Source organism: Cucurbita pepo, chromosome 17 (genome assembly GCF_057944985.1).
Source record: "Cucurbita pepo subsp. pepo isolate OVF chromosome 17, ASM5794498v1, whole genome shotgun sequence".
NCBI lineage: Eukaryota > Viridiplantae > Streptophyta > Magnoliopsida > Cucurbitales > Cucurbitaceae > Cucurbita > Cucurbita pepo.
In genome coordinates, this window is record NC_141814.1 from 2351918 (window position 1) to 2369453 (window position 17536).

The window sequence follows — 17536 nt, forward strand, 5'->3', positions numbered from 1 at the left end:
AAACTCATAATCCCGAAAAAACTCGATATAAAGATTGAGTTAGGTTGAGTTAGGTTACGAAAAATATTGGTTTTCAAGAATGGGCTCTCAAGTTCAAATTCAATACCCACCTCTCTCTTATTTGATGTTTGTGTCTTGCCCATGCTATGCCATAGCAGTTAACTTACCGTAGACATCCAAACAGCAATGTTTGGATGTAGATGTGCTATTCGGATGAAGCATAATATAAGAGTTGGATTGGGCCAAAATTGTAACCGAGTTGCTCAAATCAGGAAATTGATCCACCTCAAATTTGAGCTGCTCCGATTCTAAAGAATACCATGTGCCAAATGACACAATCGCGACAGCGGAACGATGATTGTGCGGCACTTGTTATAACTCAATGAACAAGTTAGCTTTGAGAAATTTGAACATCGCGTCTTGGACAAGCATGATTGGGACATTCGATATGCGATTATAGACAACATGCCTTAGACAAGCATGATCATGACATCAGACATATTTTTGAAGGGCTCTCTATTTTTTAATGCCTATTTTACGAGCTCCTTTCTTGTTCGATATTATTTCAAAGGTAAATTCATTTATTGTTCATTTATTCTTTTCGTTGTAAACATGGTTCTTTCCCCTCTAGTGCTGCAAAGTAAAGACTCAGATTAATAATAGCTACGAACTTCACTCATTCACCTTGAACCTGATTGAACCTATTTATTCTTTCAATTTAAACTCAGTTTCACGGTCAAGTCTTCTTAATCACCCTTCCCTACGCAAAACACGTTGAGTTCGATCTATTTAAATGCACAATTAAACTTTATATCTAATAAAAACTTTGATAATTACGTAATGAATTTAAAATTTAAACTACAAGTTACCTTGATAATAACGTAATAAAAACTACGGCATCCAAAGTAAATATCAACTACAAATTACCTTGATAATAACGTAATGAATTTAAAATTTAGAATAGGGTAATGGGCCTATCTGCAAGCCAACTGGACTTTTGCTTTTGGGCCATCAAATTTGTCGGCCCATTAAGATTCTTCAAGTTCCCACATCGGAAAAGTCAGGAAGTAGGACACGAGTTTGATGTATAAACAGGTGTCTCGTAGTAACGTTGAATGCACGGAGCCGGGCGGTAAGCACAGAGCGAACTATTCTTTCGCCTTTTACTAAAGAATACCGTGTGCCCGCCGCACTCACCGGCATACGCATATTTTTGGAGGAGTTTCTCTTTACCAAGAAACTCCTACAAATCATAACAATGATTGTCTAAAGTAAGGATTGTGCATTAGAAAGATATCTTTTGCACGGGATGGGAAAAGCACAAATTATGACTACATTTTCTATGTTTTCAACCATAAATGAGACTGGTTTGTTCCTTACTTTTTCAGAGGTAAATTCAACAAAATTTTGTCTTTTTCATAGGTAAATTCAACAAATTTGTATCGAACCCCGTTCATCTAATGATGACCCTATCATTCATTCATTGAAATAATTACCTCGAACCTCGCAGTTCGAATACGGTTCGAATAGAAATGAAATTATAGAACCATAGAAACCATATGAAATTATAGAACCATAGAAACCATATGACTAAATAATGAAATTAAAATTATTTATTAATAAAATTGAAATTATTTAAATGTGAATTCTCAACAAAGGTAGAAACCATATGACTAAATTATTTATTAATGAAATTGAAATTATTTATTAATGAAATTGTAATTATTTAAATGTGTGAACTCTCAACAACTCTAATGTAGGGAGAAATCATATGAGTCTCTATTATTAAATTGAAATTGAAATAATCATGAGTCAATCATCAATGATGAATAATAAAATTGAAAATGAAAAAAAGGAAGGACATTGAATAATGAAATTGAAAATGAAAAAAGGAAGGACATATTGAATACTTAATTAAAAGCATATGACTAATTAGATATTTATTATAATTTAAATAATTTGTTAGAAACATCAAGAATTTTGTTTTATAAAATAAATTGTTTCAAACAAAATGCAACTTTATTTGAAATGCAAAAGGCAAGAAGATAATATTTCCAATTTTTTTTTGGTAAATAAGATATAAAAGGATTAAAAAATAATAATTATTTGTTTTCAAAAAGTGATTTTTATATCAATTATTAGTCACTATGGCATGAAAAGTAATTATAAACTACAAATTACCTTTGATAATAACGTAAATGAATTTAAAATTTAGAATAGAATAATGGGCCTAACTGCAAGCCGAATGGACTTTTGCTTTTGGACCATCAAATTTGTCGGCCCATTAAGATTCGTCTAGTCCCACATCGGAAAAGTCAGGAAGTAGGGCAAGAGTTTGAGGTATAAAGAGGTGTCTCGTTGTATCATTGAAGTCACGGAGCCGGGCGGTGAGTACAAAGCGAACTATTCTTTCGCCTTTTACTAAAGAATACCGTGTGCTCGCCGCACTCACCGGCATACGCCTATTTTTGGGGAGTTTCTCTTAACTGAGGAATTCTAGCAACCGAGTTCAAAAGTTCGTTCGTTTAGTTTACTATAATAATTTATTGTATTATGCAAGCATTTATTTTCTTTGTTCTCGATGTTTTCATGTTTGTGTCTTTGGTTTATTTTTCCTGAAACTTTATATTCAGTCTAATTTAAAGCCAATGTTTAATGTCCTATTTAATTCGTTTTCTTTTCTGTTTCTTTGTATTTTAGTGTAATTTTTCTGTAGGCATTTGTGGTTTCCTTGATGGATTTTTAACTTACACGTTGTACTAAACTTTGCCATATACATTGGATGTGTATGTATTTTTCTCGGCCCAACACAACTTATATGCTTCTACATCGACCTTTACGCATGCTTATGCATCGAGCGTAGTTACTTTGTTGAGTCAAAACGGTATTATAATACTTACTAGGGAATTTCATTACTTATTATGACATTATAATGCTTACTAGGTAATTTCAGTACTTATCAAGGAAATTTAGCGCTTATCAAGGGAATATAGTGTCGGGGCATAACAGCCAAATGTCGTGCTAGGCTGGAACTGTTAGAGTATAGTTGATGTCCCAGGATGTCATCTTAAGATTCAAAAAGTTATCGACCTTTGTAGGATATATTTATCAAGAATTGACCCATGAGTCAACTATAAATTCAGGGCTTCTTGGATATTCATCAATCTAGGTATGGTTAAGACATGAGTCCTTATGTGTTCATGTCAATTTGGATATATTGATCATGAATCAATCCATGAGTCAACTTTAAATTAAGGACTTCTTGGATATTCATCCATCAAGGTACTATTAAAACATGAACCCTCCTGTGTTCATGTCGAGCAATTCATACATATAATATTGGAGCATAACCCTATATTTCAACCTCCAACTCAAGGCACGGGGCCGTGCACCTGACACCATCCTCAGAAACACATTCCCTAAGAAAAACACTCGTCTTGTAACATTCGCTCGCATCTTGATGCACACATGTGCAATAAGGTAGCTCACTCAAACCAGAAGGGTAGTGGAGAGTTACTATCATGCCTCCCCTGAGCTTATTCTAAGATACTTTGGTTCGATACAAGTGGACATCACTTTAAATTTTCAATTATTTGTCTCCCAAATCTATTAAAAAATATATCAAAGAAGTCATTGATCTATTATAACAAAATTGAAAAATGAGGGACTTATTGAATGTATAATTAAAAGCGTGACTAATTAAATACTTATTATAATTTAAATAATTTATCAGAAATATTAAGATTTTTTTTTTATAAAAAATGTGAATAATCCGTCTTCCTCAAAACTTTTTTTTCTTTTGATTTTTTTTTAACACAAAATTCAAAAATTGGTTTTGATATAAATTATTAGTCACTAACTATGGCATCAAAAGTAAATAATAGCTACAACTTACAAATTACATTAATAATAACCTAATGAATTTAAAATTTAAAATAGGGTAATGGGCCTAACTGCAAACCTAATGGACTTTTGTTTTTGGGCCATCAAATTTGTTGGCCCATTAAGATTCTTCAAGTTCCCACATCGGCAACGTCAGGAAGTAGGACACGAGTTTGAGGTATAAATGGGTGTCTCGTAGCGTCGTGGAAGGTACGGAGCCGGGCGGTGAGCACAAAGCGAACTATTCTTTCGCCTTTTACTAAAGAATACCGTGTGCGCGCCGCATTCACCGGCATACGCCTATTTTTGGAGGAGCTTCTCTTTGTTGAGAAATTCCAACAATCCAGAGCAAAATTTTGCCCTCTGTTAACTTTTTTTAATAATTTTATTTGTCTTCTCAGTGGTTGTATTTTTAATCATCTTTTTTACCATTTTGTTACTTTGTATTATAGACCATTGTAGTAGGATTATGTTTATTTGTCTAGTGTTCGATATAGATAGAGGCTACACTTGACGAGTTTCTATCTCCGTTGAGTTTATGGTCTAAGGACCCCCCCCACCTAACCCTAGTTTGTCTTTGACAAAGCACTGTCTCAATTATACTTACTTACACCTTAGGCTAATTTTTACTTACACCTTAATTTTTACTTAGCTTAGAATTTTGTTCACTATTTTTAATATGTTAGATGATGCATCATGTCACTTATCTTTTTACATCATGTCACTTATCTTTTTTGATCCTCACTTGATTCGATAGGTACCGTTCTTGTATTGTCTTCTATTTTTTGATCCTCACTTGATTCGATAGGTACCGTTCTTGTATTGTCTTCTATTAATCTGCACGTGAGAGTCACAACGTACTCTTTTCTTAACCCGATTGTGACATTTAGCTTAACCTTGACACTAACTGAGGTGAGGTATACATGTCATTTATGGTTATTAAACAACCATACCTCCCCATTTCTCAACGAGCATTAAGGCAAGTCCTATTCTCACTAGGAAGAGGACTAACATGGGAGTGGTGGCTACACTTCATTCTCAAATGCCGGAGAAGGAAAAGCCAGATGGAGCGCATGGCTAAAATGGTGACATTTTTAGCAAGTCAAGGCATGGATGCCTACGGAGACATCTAACTAAGTATGCCACAATGACTTTATCAAAATATATACTTCTATATATGCATATAACTATATATATATATATATATATATATATATATATATATATATATATATATATATATATATATATAATACTTGCGTATAATAATATATACATACAAATGAATGTATCAATAAGGCATTGTACTATAAACATGTAAATAAATACAGTAGCAAGGTTTATGTGTTAACTATTTTTAAAATATTAGATAATTTTATTGAAAATTATTCTGTTTTTGTGTTTCCTAAAAGTTTGGGAGCTTCCCTCAAATAAATTTTATTGAACATTATTAATTTGATATAATAACATGATTAATTTAAATTTTAGAATAAGTGTAATTGGCGAATGGACTTTTGGTTTGGGCCTTCAAAGTGGTCGGCCCATTAAGAATCTTCATATTCCCACATCGGCCAAGTCAGAAATTGGGACACGATTTTGAGGTATAAAATGGTATCTCGTGGCTTCTTCAAAGGCACGGAGCCGGGCGGTGAGCACAGAGCGAACTATTCTTTCGCCTTTTACTAAAGAATACCGTGTGCACGCCGCGCGCACCGGCATACGCCTATTTTTGGAGGGGTTTCTTTTCATTAAGAAACTCCCACAACTCAGTTCAAATTTTTGTTTCTTCATAAATTTAATTAATTATTTATCTGTCTATTTTAATTACACTTGCTGTTTAATTTTTTTTTAACTTTACTTTCCATATTTTTTGAATCTTAATTCTCTCTAATCTGCGTTTATTGTCATACCTAGTTTAGATCTCTTGATTAAATTAGTGTGGGTCAGGTGATGATTATCACTATTAAATTAGTGTGGGTCAGGTGTTTGAGAGGGTGATATATATAAAGTTTTGAAAAAATATATTTAATTTTAGATATATGAAATAAAAAAAGAATATATATATATATATATATATATATATATAATTTGAACCACTCAAATGAGTATTTAATATATTATAAGTATAATTTAACTAAAGTTTTGAATCATAATTATTATTTTACAATTACTTGACCCATGTTATGTTGAGTGTGACTATATTTTTCAATATTGTCCGACCCATGACTATATTTTTCAATATTGTCCTTGATAATACATTTCCTCAGAAAAACATTAAAAACGCCATTGTCCTTGATATAAATTTCTTAAGAAAAACACTAAAGATGCTCGTTCATATCACGCATACGTGTGCAACGAAGTAGCTCACTAAGTCATGATGCCCATCTTGAGAACGAACACTAGTAGCTCACTAAGTCATGATGCCCATCTTGAGAACGAACACTAAATTCATGCAGTAGAAACGAGTGGGCAAACTTACTTTGAAGAAATATGAAGAAAGTTTTAACGGGTCTTCAATTTATTTGCTCTAGCTCTTCCAAGAGTTAAATCTTCGCAAACTCTTCCTTCAATTTATTTGCTCTAGCTCTTCCAAGAGTTAAATCTTCGCAAACTCTTCCTTGAATACAATGTTGATACATATAAGAGTTTTGAAAAAAAAAAATTCAAAAAAAAAAGTGTGATGCTTTTTTATTCAAGCCAAATATCTTCTCCAAAATAATGGAAAATAATAATTATGATTCAAAACTTTAGTTAAATTATACTTATAATATATTAAATACTCATTTGAGTGGTTCAAATTATATATATATATATATATATATATATATATATATATATATATTCTTTTTTTATTTCATATATCTAAAATTAAATATATTTTTTCTTTATATTTGATATATCAAATATTAATTTAAACACTTCAAAATTTTATTTCAATTAAATTTAACATCACCCTCTAATATAGATTTTAAGAACTAATAATAAAAATTTAATTAATTTAATGGTTTAATTAATCAATTTCCGTTCATTAACTATAAGTCACTATGTTATATACTTAATTGCACTCTTATATAATATAGAACAAGTTGAATTTATTGATATAATAATTACATGCAAGTCATTTATGGTGGTTCGTAAATAGGTGTTGAGTTAAAAATCTGTTTTACTTCTGTAATTATATCTTTTACCTTAAATATCAGTCTCTAATTTACCATTTATTTGAAATGAAAGTCAGTACCTAACAAAACTTCTTCTCGGTTTATAATAATATTAATAATCTCTAATAAATTTTATTGAACATTATTAACATGATAATAATAACACGATTAATTTTAATTTTAGAACATTGTAGTTTTGGGCCTTCAAAGTGGTCGGCCCATAAGATTCTTCAAGTTCCCACATCGGCCAAGTCAGAGATTGGGATACGAGCTTCAGGTATAAAGAGGTATCTCGTGGCAACGTCTTGGTCACGGAGCCGGGCGGTGAGCACAAAGCGAACTATTCTTTCGCCTTTTACTAAAGAATACCGTGTTCTCGCCGCACGCACCGGCATACGCCTATTTTTGAAGGAGTTCCTTTTTACTTAGAAACTTCCATAACTCTCAACTCAATGATTCTATTTTGTACACTTTATCATCAATTTGTAAAATAAATGAATTTTATATTTTCATTTTTCTTCTTTTTTAATATATTATAAAACTAAAGATTATGTCTTTATCAATTACTATTTATCTAATAATCTAAGGCTATATTATAATTTTATGTTTTAAGTGAAATATTGTAAAAAATAAAAAATAAAAAAATAATATATAAAAATGAATAAAATTTGACTAACCAAAAAAGATAGAGAAAGATGTAAACAATATGGGAGTATTTCTGTTTCACACGGGATTCCACGTGCCCTATGCGGGTCAGAGAGTAAGCTATTGATGCTTTCGGCTACTGGACTCTCACCATCTAGGGTGCAACATTCCACTACTTCGCCTAGCAGCACGACGCTTGTATTGCTCTTCCATAACTCTATTTTCACGGTTTAGGCTGCTCCCATTTCTCTCGCTGCTACTACGGGAATCGCTTTTGCTTTCTTTTCCTCTTACTACTAAGATGTAATGCAGAAAAGACCCGAAAAGGACGAGACATAAATAATGTAGAAAAGACCAAAAATCATCTCCATTTGGCAGAACGTCTTGTTATTGTCACTTAAAAAAGTTGCTTTCTTAGTTTTGTTATTTCGGTAAATCACTTGAGCTCTAATACATTCTTTTGTGTTATAGAGCTAGACTATGAGCTATTACACTATCATAAAAAAGAACAACCAAACGATATAAGAACGCAGAAAAGATAAAAAAAAAACGTTGCAAAAAAGATCAAAAGACGTAAAAAAAAACATAAGTTTGAATATAAATTGAATATTTCTTTTTTGAAACTATAAAAGACGAAATTTACAATTTAATTTAAAATTTATAATAAATATTTTAAAACTTATTTTAAAAATATGAAATATTTAATTCATTAATTTAAATATTTTATAAAAGAAATATTCATGCAAATGTAACAGGCTCATAAAAATGTTATATAGGAACTTCTTGATTTCTTAATTTATTTTTTACATCTGTAGATTAACAAAAATGTTAGAAATAAATTATAAAAAAAAAAAGTATATATCGTAACCAAATTCTCTCATTTAAACTTTTTTTTTTAATTAAAAAAAACAATTTTCTTATTTAATCCTTTTTTTTTTAAATAAAGGAAAACTTAAAGCTGATCAAAGCTCAAACCGACGTCGTTTATGCCGCTCGTCTTGCCATTTCTCCCTCTTCTCACTTTCACTCTGGATTTGTCTTGTTGAATAAGAAATTTGGGAAACCCTTGCTTCTTCATTTCTGATTCATTTGTTCACCAACGATCTTGTGCTTTCTCCCAATTTGAGGTCAGATCCACTTGGACTAAAGATTTATTTCTTCTTTTTTCGTTTCTCCACCAGAAATTGTGTGGATTTACTTGTAAAGCTTGTGGGATTTTCATACAGAACTTGCGAAGATGACCCAAGACGCCGAGATGAAAGAGATTCCTGCTCCATTGTCGTCTTCTACCTCTTCAACTTCCCCCTCAACTCTGCAGCGTAATGTTTTTTCTACCCATACTCTCTCAATCTTGCTTCTGGCGTTGTTTGTTTGAATGCGAATCTTTACTGGCGTTTAAGGGATTGGGACAGCTTTCGAGAATTTATGTATTAGATTTTTAGTCTTTAGGGCTTTATTCAATCCTTAAGAGTTCTTGGTTTTGAAATTTATTCGCGATTTCTTTCAATCAGATTTGAAAGAGATTGTGTCGCTTATTGAGACTGGTGCCTATGCCCGGGAAGTTCGGCGCATTGTTCGTGCCATTCGTCTGACTATGGCGTTGAGGCGGAAGTTGAAGGCTTCTGTTCTTTCTCAATTTCTGAATCTTGTTCTTCCGTCAGGGTCCGAGGTGTACTCTAGGTTATCGTCCTTTCTTCCCAAGGTACTTAGAAATTATTTGGAAATATTGATTTTCATCCGTATAATGCAATTTTAGTTTTGTTCTTGGTTACGGAGTGGGTTTGGTTAGTGTAAAGGTTTCGTCCATGGTGCTAGTGTTCTGAGCATTAAATTTTTTGTATAATTTCTTAGGAGGAAGACTGTGAAATGGATGGTGACTCGGGAACGCAAGCTCCTGCCAAACACCCCTTGCCCGAGATAGAGATATTTTGCTACTTGATTGTGCTAATCTTTTTGATTGATCAGAAGAAATATGACAATGTAAGCGATAAGGATTTATGCAAATGAATTATTGTTTTCTTATTTTGTCTGGTCGTCCTGAGCGCTTCCTTGATATTTTCAGGCTAAGGCTTGTGCTTCAGCAAGCATTGCACGGCTTAAGAACCTAAATAGGAGAACAGTCGACGTGTTGGCTTCCAGGCTCTACTTCTATTACTCCCTCAGCTACGAACTCAACGGTGATCTAGCTGAAATAAGGGGGTGAGTTAAACAACTAAGATTGTAATTGGGTTATTATAGTTGACTTTATGCATCTGTATGATTCTAATTCAGAGAATACAAATGAGGTTGAGTTTGAAATTGAATGGATTTCTTTATTGAATATAGATATTCATCTAATAACATAGAAAACTTTGATTTACAGCAACCTCCTAGCCTTGCATCGCATTGCAACCTTGCGCCATGATGAATTGGGTCAGGTAGTTCTTTATATCTTTGCAGTGCATACTACCATGACTGTATTATGGTACCTTAATGTGTGGACAACAATGTTATGTAGGAAACCCTCCTTAACCTACTACTTCGTAATTACCTCCACTACAACCTTTATGATCAAGCAGAGAAGTTGAGGTCCAAGGCACCTCGATTTGAAGCTCACTCGAATCAGCAGGCAAGTTTGAAGTGCTCTAGTCTTTAATTTTTATGTTATCTTTTTCTTTATCTCAAGTAAATAAGTACCTGTGGACTTACAATCTTTTCATCAGATCTTAGGCAGCATTCTTTTCTGTAGAAATGCTGGTAACAATGTAACTTGTCTATTATTTAAATAGTTTAGGTAATTTAATTTTGAAATCGCTAGTTTGCCTGCTTTACTTTATGCTTTTAATTTTAGATAATATAGAAGTTTGTAGAATGTTAATAATTAGGAATCCAGGCGTCATATTTTGAAAATTTTGTGATATTTTGCTTAGTTAGACTTCCTCATTTCTTTTAGAATTAGAATTTAAGTTGTAAGCTACACATAGCATAATGATTGGTTATTACAGTTCTGTAGGTACCTGTTTTACCTTGGGAAGATCAGGACCATTCAGCTGGAGTATACCGATGCAAAGGAGTCGCTTCTGCAAGCTGCTAGAAAAGCACCTATTGCAGCACTTGGTTTTCGAGTGCAGTGTAACAAATGGGCAATCATTGTTCGCTTGTTGCTGGGAGAAATCCCCGAGAGGACTGTTTTCATGCAGAAAGGCATGGAGACAGCTCTGAGGCCATACTTTGAACTTACAAATGTAAGTTTTATTGGTCAAATTTGACACTTCCCAGTTATTTCTTCCATGAAAAGTTCAAAGTTTGTGATGCATCATTTCTTTTTAGTTGTTACAAAAATGTAATTGAAAAGTTGTTTTCTTCTTACAAAGGTGTAGTTTTGGTAGGCTCTGGCGATCAACGTGTATATTGTAGGAAGAGGTTGAGGGATGCGAGGAATCTTGTGTGAGTGATGTGTAGGGGAGTCCTGTTAGTTACTCATATTTGTAATTACGTGAATAGGTAGTTATATATAGATAGATGGAGAGCCTAGGGTTATCCTTTAACTTAAGTATGGTTTTGGTCTGAATTTTCTGAAGTTCGTCGTCAAGCCAAGATAATGGTTGTATAATTCCAGTTTACTGCACTCTTTTATTAAGAACGCTGTTCTTTTCAGGCTGTGAGGATTGGTGACTTGGAGCTTTTCAGAACCGTTGCAGAGAAGTTCTCTAGTACTTTCAGCTCAGATCGAACCAACAATTTGATCGTGAGGCTGCGACATAATGTCATAAGGACTGGGCTTCGCAACATTAGCATTTCGTATTCACGTATTTCTCTGGCTGATGTTGCCAAAAAGCTGAGATTGGACTCTGCAAATCCTGTTGCTGATGCTGAGAGTATTGTCTCCAAGGCAATCCGAGATGGAGCAATCGATGCAACAGTCGATCATGCGAATGGATGGATGGTATCGAAGGAGACCGGCGATATCTACTCTACCAATGATCCTCAAATTGCTTTCAACTCAAGGATTGCATTTTGCCTGAATATGCATAACGAGGCAGTTCGTGCTCTTCGGTTCCCGCCAAACTCGCACAAAGAGAAAGAAAGTGCAGAGAAAAGGAGAGAAAGACAACAGCAGGAGCAAGAACTTGCAAAGCACATTGCTGAGGAGGATGATGACGACTTTTAGCTTATTGAATTTGGGAGAGACGGTATGAATCTCAATCTTTGGTGCATTAGTGAAGTAAAAAATACAATTTTATTCAGAATTATTCTATGCGTTGGTTCAGATTTTCTTCTTTATCATCAAATGTTCTTGTCTGTGATGGCCGGCTGCAACTCTTTTATTTGTGGAATGTTCTTGAGATGCCCATCTTATAGTCAATTACCCTTCTAAATTGTTACTCAAGCTTTGGGATTGCATTCATGTGCAACCTCAAAACTTTCAATGGATGGTTTTTTTTTTATATATTCATATCTAATTTGAATTTAATGTTGGTTTTTATAAAAAAAAAGATTTTCAATTAAACACACAATAATTATTTTTTTAATTATCTTCCCAAAACTCTTGGAATGAAAAATTTTAAGAATATATATTGAAATTGTGTTAATTTTAAGTTTAAATAAATAAATGTGTTGCATATTTTAACATTTTGCCTTCTTAAAAAGAAAGATCAAAATAAATGATTGAATAATTTGAGTTCATCATTTAAGAGTTATTTGTTAACAAAAAAGAAAAAAAAAAAAGGTTGAAACATGGTTCCACCTGATTCAACCTAATCCAATTTAATAAAATTCTTAAATTTCAATGGTGCCAATATTAAAAAATTTGAAAAGATTTATTTATGAAAACTAAAATAAGCAAAATGACAGATCCTACACAACAAATTACTTTACTAGCATCGATTTAAAGAGTTAGCAGGAAACAGTCATTGACAAAAGCATTGCAGAATTCAAATTTGCATTTAAAGTAACAACAAAACTTGAATGATTCCTCCAAAGTGAGTACTTGATGATAACATATAAAGAACTTAGAACTTAAAAGGAAAGTTACATTGCCAAAATAACTCCTTGCTTCTCAAACTGCCTTCTAAGCCACCAGGGTGCTGGCCGTTGTGGATTCACTGTAAATTTTTTTTTTGACAAAGCTTAGCATGCAGCAATGAAATATAAGCATCAGCAAAATGATTACAAACAAACAAATTCTGAAATCTGAGACCCTCGAACCATCCTAATTAATGGTAAAGAATATGAGAAGTTTGGAGATTCACTCTCATCCTTCATATGCAATTTTTCTCATTTTACAGTCCCTTTTCCCGAATTCGACAGGTAATGTAAAAGCCATTGATCAGCCGCATGCGAGAATATGAACTTAATCTAACCTATGAAGCAACATTTCCATGCAAAAGTGAAAACAGTAAATAACTCATGTTCTTCTGAACCTCAAAATTACTTACTACTTCCAAACAGGGGGGAGCTTCTTTGTCTTCTTGTAATACCGGGCCAGGCGATGGATCCTGCTCTCCACCAAAATCAACCTGAACTTGGAATCCTTGTCCTTCCTGTTTCTCTCCAAATGCTTTCTGATTGAAACAGCTTTCTTGATGAGATGGTAAAGATCCTCCGGGATTTCAGGAGCTAGCCCTGAGAAAAGGAAGCATAAATGGTTATAAATATCACATAATCATTCTGATGAAAGTACAAATGAGAAAAAATTCAGTGGATGTGGTAGATGGGGCTCACCATGAGCCTTCAATATGCGCAAAATCTTGCTCCCAGTTACACTTTTCACCTGAGCAATCCCGTGAGAATCACGAAGAATAACACCAATTTGAGATGGTGTCAAACCCTTCTTCGCAAATTTGCAAATGTTCTCGGCAACCTGAATGGTATAGAAAAGACATCAACTTCTACAAATTGTACAAAGGTTAACCACCCTTCAATTATAATGATCCATTTAAAATGACATCGAAGGGAAGAAATTGATAATTCTTTTGGATATTAAAGAGAACAACCATCAGATTTGGCACTCAAATGGGACTAAAAAATATGTCAACATTCTTTTTTCCAATCACACAGGCAATCTTTAACAAAAACTATCTTCATGATCACAGAATAAGAACCTAGGGCATTGTCCTGCTAAAAAATGAACGATCACAAAACTGAATCCTCATAAAACCATTGAAAGCCTTTTATTTGTCTACACATTCAATTGGCAATGCCGTCCTCGGTATTAACTCATGATTGAACAGCTCTAACACCGTGAAATTATATAGAATCTACATTTGATCACACATTTCGATTCCATAGTTTTCTATTTCTAACCAATTAGAATGTTCAAAGATCAAACCAAAAAAATCAATTTACAGAAGTTAGGAGAGGAATTCTCACATCCTGAGAAGAGATCTTCAACCAACTCGGTGGCGTCCTCTTGTAAGGCAGTGCCGAAGCTGAAATACCCTTACTACAAATGCAAATAAGCAAAATAAAGAAAAGCCATCCGAAACTTCTAAACAGGTATTTCGACAAAGCTTAAAAGAAAGATTTCTTCACTGAAAGTAAAGACGAACCCTCGACTGTGCATACGACCCATGGCGACGGCTCGTGGAGAAGAAGACGGCTTCTGATCCTTGTTCGCCTGCTCCTGTGGTGAAACACTTCCGATCAATGGCGGCTTTTAGGGTTTTGATTTTAGAAATTTGCTGTGCTATCTGGGCTGGGCCTCTGGGCCAGCCCGGTCCATAGACCTCACATACTAATATATACATATGTATTTTACATTTTCATTTTCACTGTTGTTATATAAATTTAGTAACTATTTGTTTGATTTTTCTATATAAGGCGGGGAGGGGCATGGCTAGGGTTGGGGTCCGAGAATGTAATTCCGGTCTGTAACACTCCATGTCCAAGATTTAGATTAGGATTCGGAATCCAAATTTGTCATTTGATGGCCCCGACATTCCCCAAGGACATGGCCACATTACCTACCCATTGATTCTTAAGAGTGAAGCACATTACCTACCCATTGATTCTTAAGAGTGAAGACCATCCCGCAGACCAACACTAGTTCTTCTAGCATGTTTTGTTCTCACCCATATGATCTCATGAATATTTATACATTTCTTATCATTAGGATCGCTTTTATTCGGATGTAGTCTCAGTTCATTCATTTTCTTATCATTAGGATCGCTCTTGTTCGGATGTAGTCTCAATTCATTTATGTACCTCTCCTTTACTCGGGCATCACACGGGCCCTCTACAAGATCTCGACTTCACAGGTTAAATGGACCTCTAAACATAATTAAGCATAAAAATACTCAGTAACTAACTCCACTTGAGAGGCTGAAGCTACACCCATACTTAATTTTATGATACTAATACATGTAGCATTCTCACTATTAATGTGTTTTGATACGTACGAATCGAATTATTTTGGACCAATCTGAAATTTTAGGTTAATTTTGATCTACTATAAGAGTGTACACGGGTTGAGTTAGGTTGTCGGATTATTTTTTTTAATTATTTTAAAAATCTTATTTATCTACCCTACATATTAAATTAATAATTAAAGTCTCATCAAACTCAAACACCAAACATTTACAAATCACAACACATCACTAAAATCGGTTATAAAAAAAATAAAATATTTTTAATTTTCATGATAATTTAAAAAATAGGAATGGGTTGAATTGTAACCCTATTTTCAAATTTGTCTAGTTGACATAAACAAAGAAATGTCAACTCGAAAACTAACCGGAATTTTCAAATTTTCAAAAATTCAACCCAACCAAAGTCGAAAAGGAATCTAACCCAACTCAACCTTTATGGTTCGGGTTGAGAAGTCTGAGTTAGTTAGGTTCTCACGGTCATATAAACTACTCGTATAATTTAATGTTGCTTTTGTTCGTTCAAATATTTAAAGCATCATAATCAAAAGTAAAAAAAAAAACGTTAAATCATAAGAATATAATTCAATGGCCATTTCGTAAAAATGTCGACTAGGTGCAAAAACTTATCCTAATTTTTTTTTTTTTTCATTAATTAATTTTTGGTAGTTGGATTTCCGATTAAGAAAATAAAATATTCTCAATTAAATTAACATCAACCATATAAATCAATTGAAAACGGCCAAAAATTCAATTGAACTCACAAAAATTAATTTATTTTTGTTTATGATATTTCTCAACTCAATTTAATTATAAATTTTTTTTAAATACAAATCCAAACTCTTTATATAGTTGACTTTGTGATATTTAAATTTAATATGATGGGATGTTAAACATCAATTATAATATACATATTTATTTTATAAATAATATAAAATATTATTGATAAACAAGATTAATTAGATTATTGATGCCTAAGTCTTAATTAGCCACATATCTATTTTAATTTTTAGCCACACCATATTTCTAATAAATAAATAAAACATTGATATATGCAATTATTTGTTACTATTTTAAAAATTCTATATTGCTTAACTAAATTATTTTTGTTTTATATTTTTAATCTATCTGTATATATATAAATACAATCAATCTAATTTAATTTTTTCTTGAAAAAAAAAACATAAAATAATAAACTATAATTATTTTTCTACCTTTTTCTATAAAAATATATTTTAAAAAAATTACAACATAATTTTTTTAATATAACATATAATTATCTGTAAATATGAGTGTATATTGACTATTGCATATTATTATTGTTGAGCTGTTATTGTCAATATTAATTATTATGATAATGTTAATTTAAATAACTTGATAGTATTATAAAAATAAATTTGATTATAGAAAAATATTAATTAAAATAAATTGAATGATGAAGATTATCAACTTGACGTGTTGCTCCCTACTCAAAATCTAATCCAATTTTATCAGTTAATTTTTTAATTTTTTCTTCTATTTTTCATATATATATATATATATATATATATATATATATATATATATATATATATATATATATATATATATTAATTTTTAATTTTTTAAAAATGATTTTTCTTTATTTTTCTAAAACTAAAACAAAAATTATTAGTAATGTTGATATAATATATATGTTGATTTTTTAGTAGAGAGTATATTTCATTTTTTAGTAAACATTTATTATTAGTTATTGAGTTTGATAATATAAGATGTATTATTTATAAAAATTCAGTAATAAACTAAAATCTAATTGCTTCAAATTATGTTAATATAAATAAACAAATTAATACAAATTTTAATTTAAAAGTAAATTAATCGTTAGAAGTTTAATTTTGATAATCAATTTAAAAACTATCAACAATCATATGTTATATTCGTGTATTCTAAACTATCGATTTCACTATATTTAATAATAATCTTCGATACACGATTGTTATGACTTGAATGCTTATTATTTATATGACCTTTATCGATAATTAGGCCAACCAATGTTGATTTTATAATATATAATACAAATAAGCAATTAATTGTTACAATAGTAAATATATATGTTGAATAAATCTAATAAATGTAATTATGATGTATTTGCTTGAAAAAACTGAACTCTTCGTAACAAATTTTCTTTTGATGTGGCCCACGATAATGTTGATCAATTTTAAAATTGAAAAAGACTCATATATATATATATATATATATATATATATATATATATATATATATATATATATATATATTAAAACTTAATATTTTAGTTAGAGATTTAAAAGTTGACTTTCAAAATTTCTCGTTTATTATTAATATATTTGAAATTGTTATTTTTTAATAAACTTTTAACTAATAATTATATTAATCAACACTCAATCCATAATAAATCAGTTTAAATTAATTTATGTAAAAAAAATGGAAAAAGAACCCAACTAAAATATTTCTAAATTTGTCCGGGCCCTAAAGTCATTGTTTTAA

The 17536-nt window shown here is 31.7% G+C and overlaps 2 protein-coding genes and 5 non-coding genes across 7 annotated transcripts; 6 read left to right on the forward strand and 1 right to left on the reverse strand.

Annotated features, from left to right (window-relative positions):
• Positions 1 to 1123: 1123 nt before the first annotated feature.
• On the forward strand, positions 1124 to 1242 carry LOC111779433 (U5 spliceosomal RNA). Its single transcript, XR_002812699.2, has one exon. It is a non-coding gene; the product is annotated as a U5 spliceosomal RNA (small nuclear RNA).
• A 1136-nt stretch (positions 1243 to 2378) lies between these two features.
• LOC111779434 (U5 spliceosomal RNA) lies at positions 2379 to 2496 on the forward strand. Its single transcript, XR_002812700.2, has one exon. It is a non-coding gene; the product is annotated as a U5 spliceosomal RNA (small nuclear RNA).
• A 1602-nt stretch (positions 2497 to 4098) lies between these two features.
• LOC111779419 (U5 spliceosomal RNA) lies at positions 4099 to 4216 on the forward strand. Its single transcript, XR_002812688.2, has one exon. It is a non-coding gene; the product is annotated as a U5 spliceosomal RNA (small nuclear RNA).
• A 1305-nt stretch (positions 4217 to 5521) lies between these two features.
• LOC111779420 (U5 spliceosomal RNA) lies at positions 5522 to 5640 on the forward strand. The gene has a single exon (XR_002812689.2). It is a non-coding gene; the product is annotated as a U5 spliceosomal RNA (small nuclear RNA).
• Positions 5641 to 7355: 1715 nt separating this feature from the next.
• Positions 7356 to 7474, forward strand: LOC111779432 (U5 spliceosomal RNA). The gene has a single exon (XR_002812698.2). It is a non-coding gene; the product is annotated as a U5 spliceosomal RNA (small nuclear RNA).
• A 1184-nt stretch (positions 7475 to 8658) lies between these two features.
• LOC111778638 (putative 26S proteasome non-ATPase regulatory subunit 3) lies at positions 8659 to 12054 on the forward strand. Its single transcript, XM_023658572.2, has 9 exons — positions 8659 to 8812; positions 8912 to 9004; positions 9197 to 9387; positions 9537 to 9665; positions 9748 to 9884; positions 10048 to 10102; positions 10183 to 10293; positions 10670 to 10909; positions 11323 to 12054. Exons 2-9 carry the CDS (start codon positions 8923 to 8925, stop codon positions 11833 to 11835), a joined length of 1458 nt encoding a protein of 485 aa, XP_023514340.2. The 5' UTR covers positions 8659 to 8812; positions 8912 to 8922; the 3' UTR covers positions 11836 to 12054.
• A 523-nt stretch (positions 12055 to 12577) lies between these two features.
• LOC111778639 (small ribosomal subunit protein uS15) lies at positions 12578 to 14367 on the reverse strand. The gene is made up of 5 exons (XM_023658573.2): positions 14216 to 14367; positions 14037 to 14109; positions 13389 to 13527; positions 13103 to 13289; positions 12578 to 12769 (listed from the first exon to the last, which is right to left on the reverse strand). Exons 1-5 carry the CDS (start codon positions 14236 to 14238, stop codon positions 12736 to 12738), a joined length of 456 nt encoding a protein of 151 aa, XP_023514341.1. The 5' UTR covers positions 14239 to 14367; the 3' UTR covers positions 12578 to 12735.
• Between the last annotated feature and the right edge of the window lie 3169 nt (positions 14368 to 17536).

Coding starts and splice junctions, on each gene's coding strand:
- LOC111778639 (XM_023658573.2), bottom strand. CDS start 14,238: ATGGGTCGTATGCACAGTCGAGG. Junction 13,528..14,036: donor TGAAGATCTCTTCTCAGGAT/GTGAGAATTCCT, acceptor TATACCATTCAG/GTTGCCGAGAACATTTGCAA. Junction 13,290..13,388: donor GCGCATATTGAAGGCTCATG/GTGAGCCCCATC, acceptor TCCTTTTCTCAG/GGCTAGCTCCTGAAATCCCG.
- LOC111778638 (XM_023658572.2), top strand. CDS start 8,923: ATGACCCAAGACGCCGAGATGAAAGAGATTCCTGCTCCATTGTCGTCT. Junction 9,388..9,536: donor TATCGTCCTTTCTTCCCAAG/GTACTTAGAAAT, acceptor ATAATTTCTTAG/GAGGAAGACTGTGAAATGGA. Junction 10,103..10,182: donor GCCATGATGAATTGGGTCAG/GTAGTTCTTTAT, acceptor AATGTTATGTAG/GAAACCCTCCTTAACCTACT.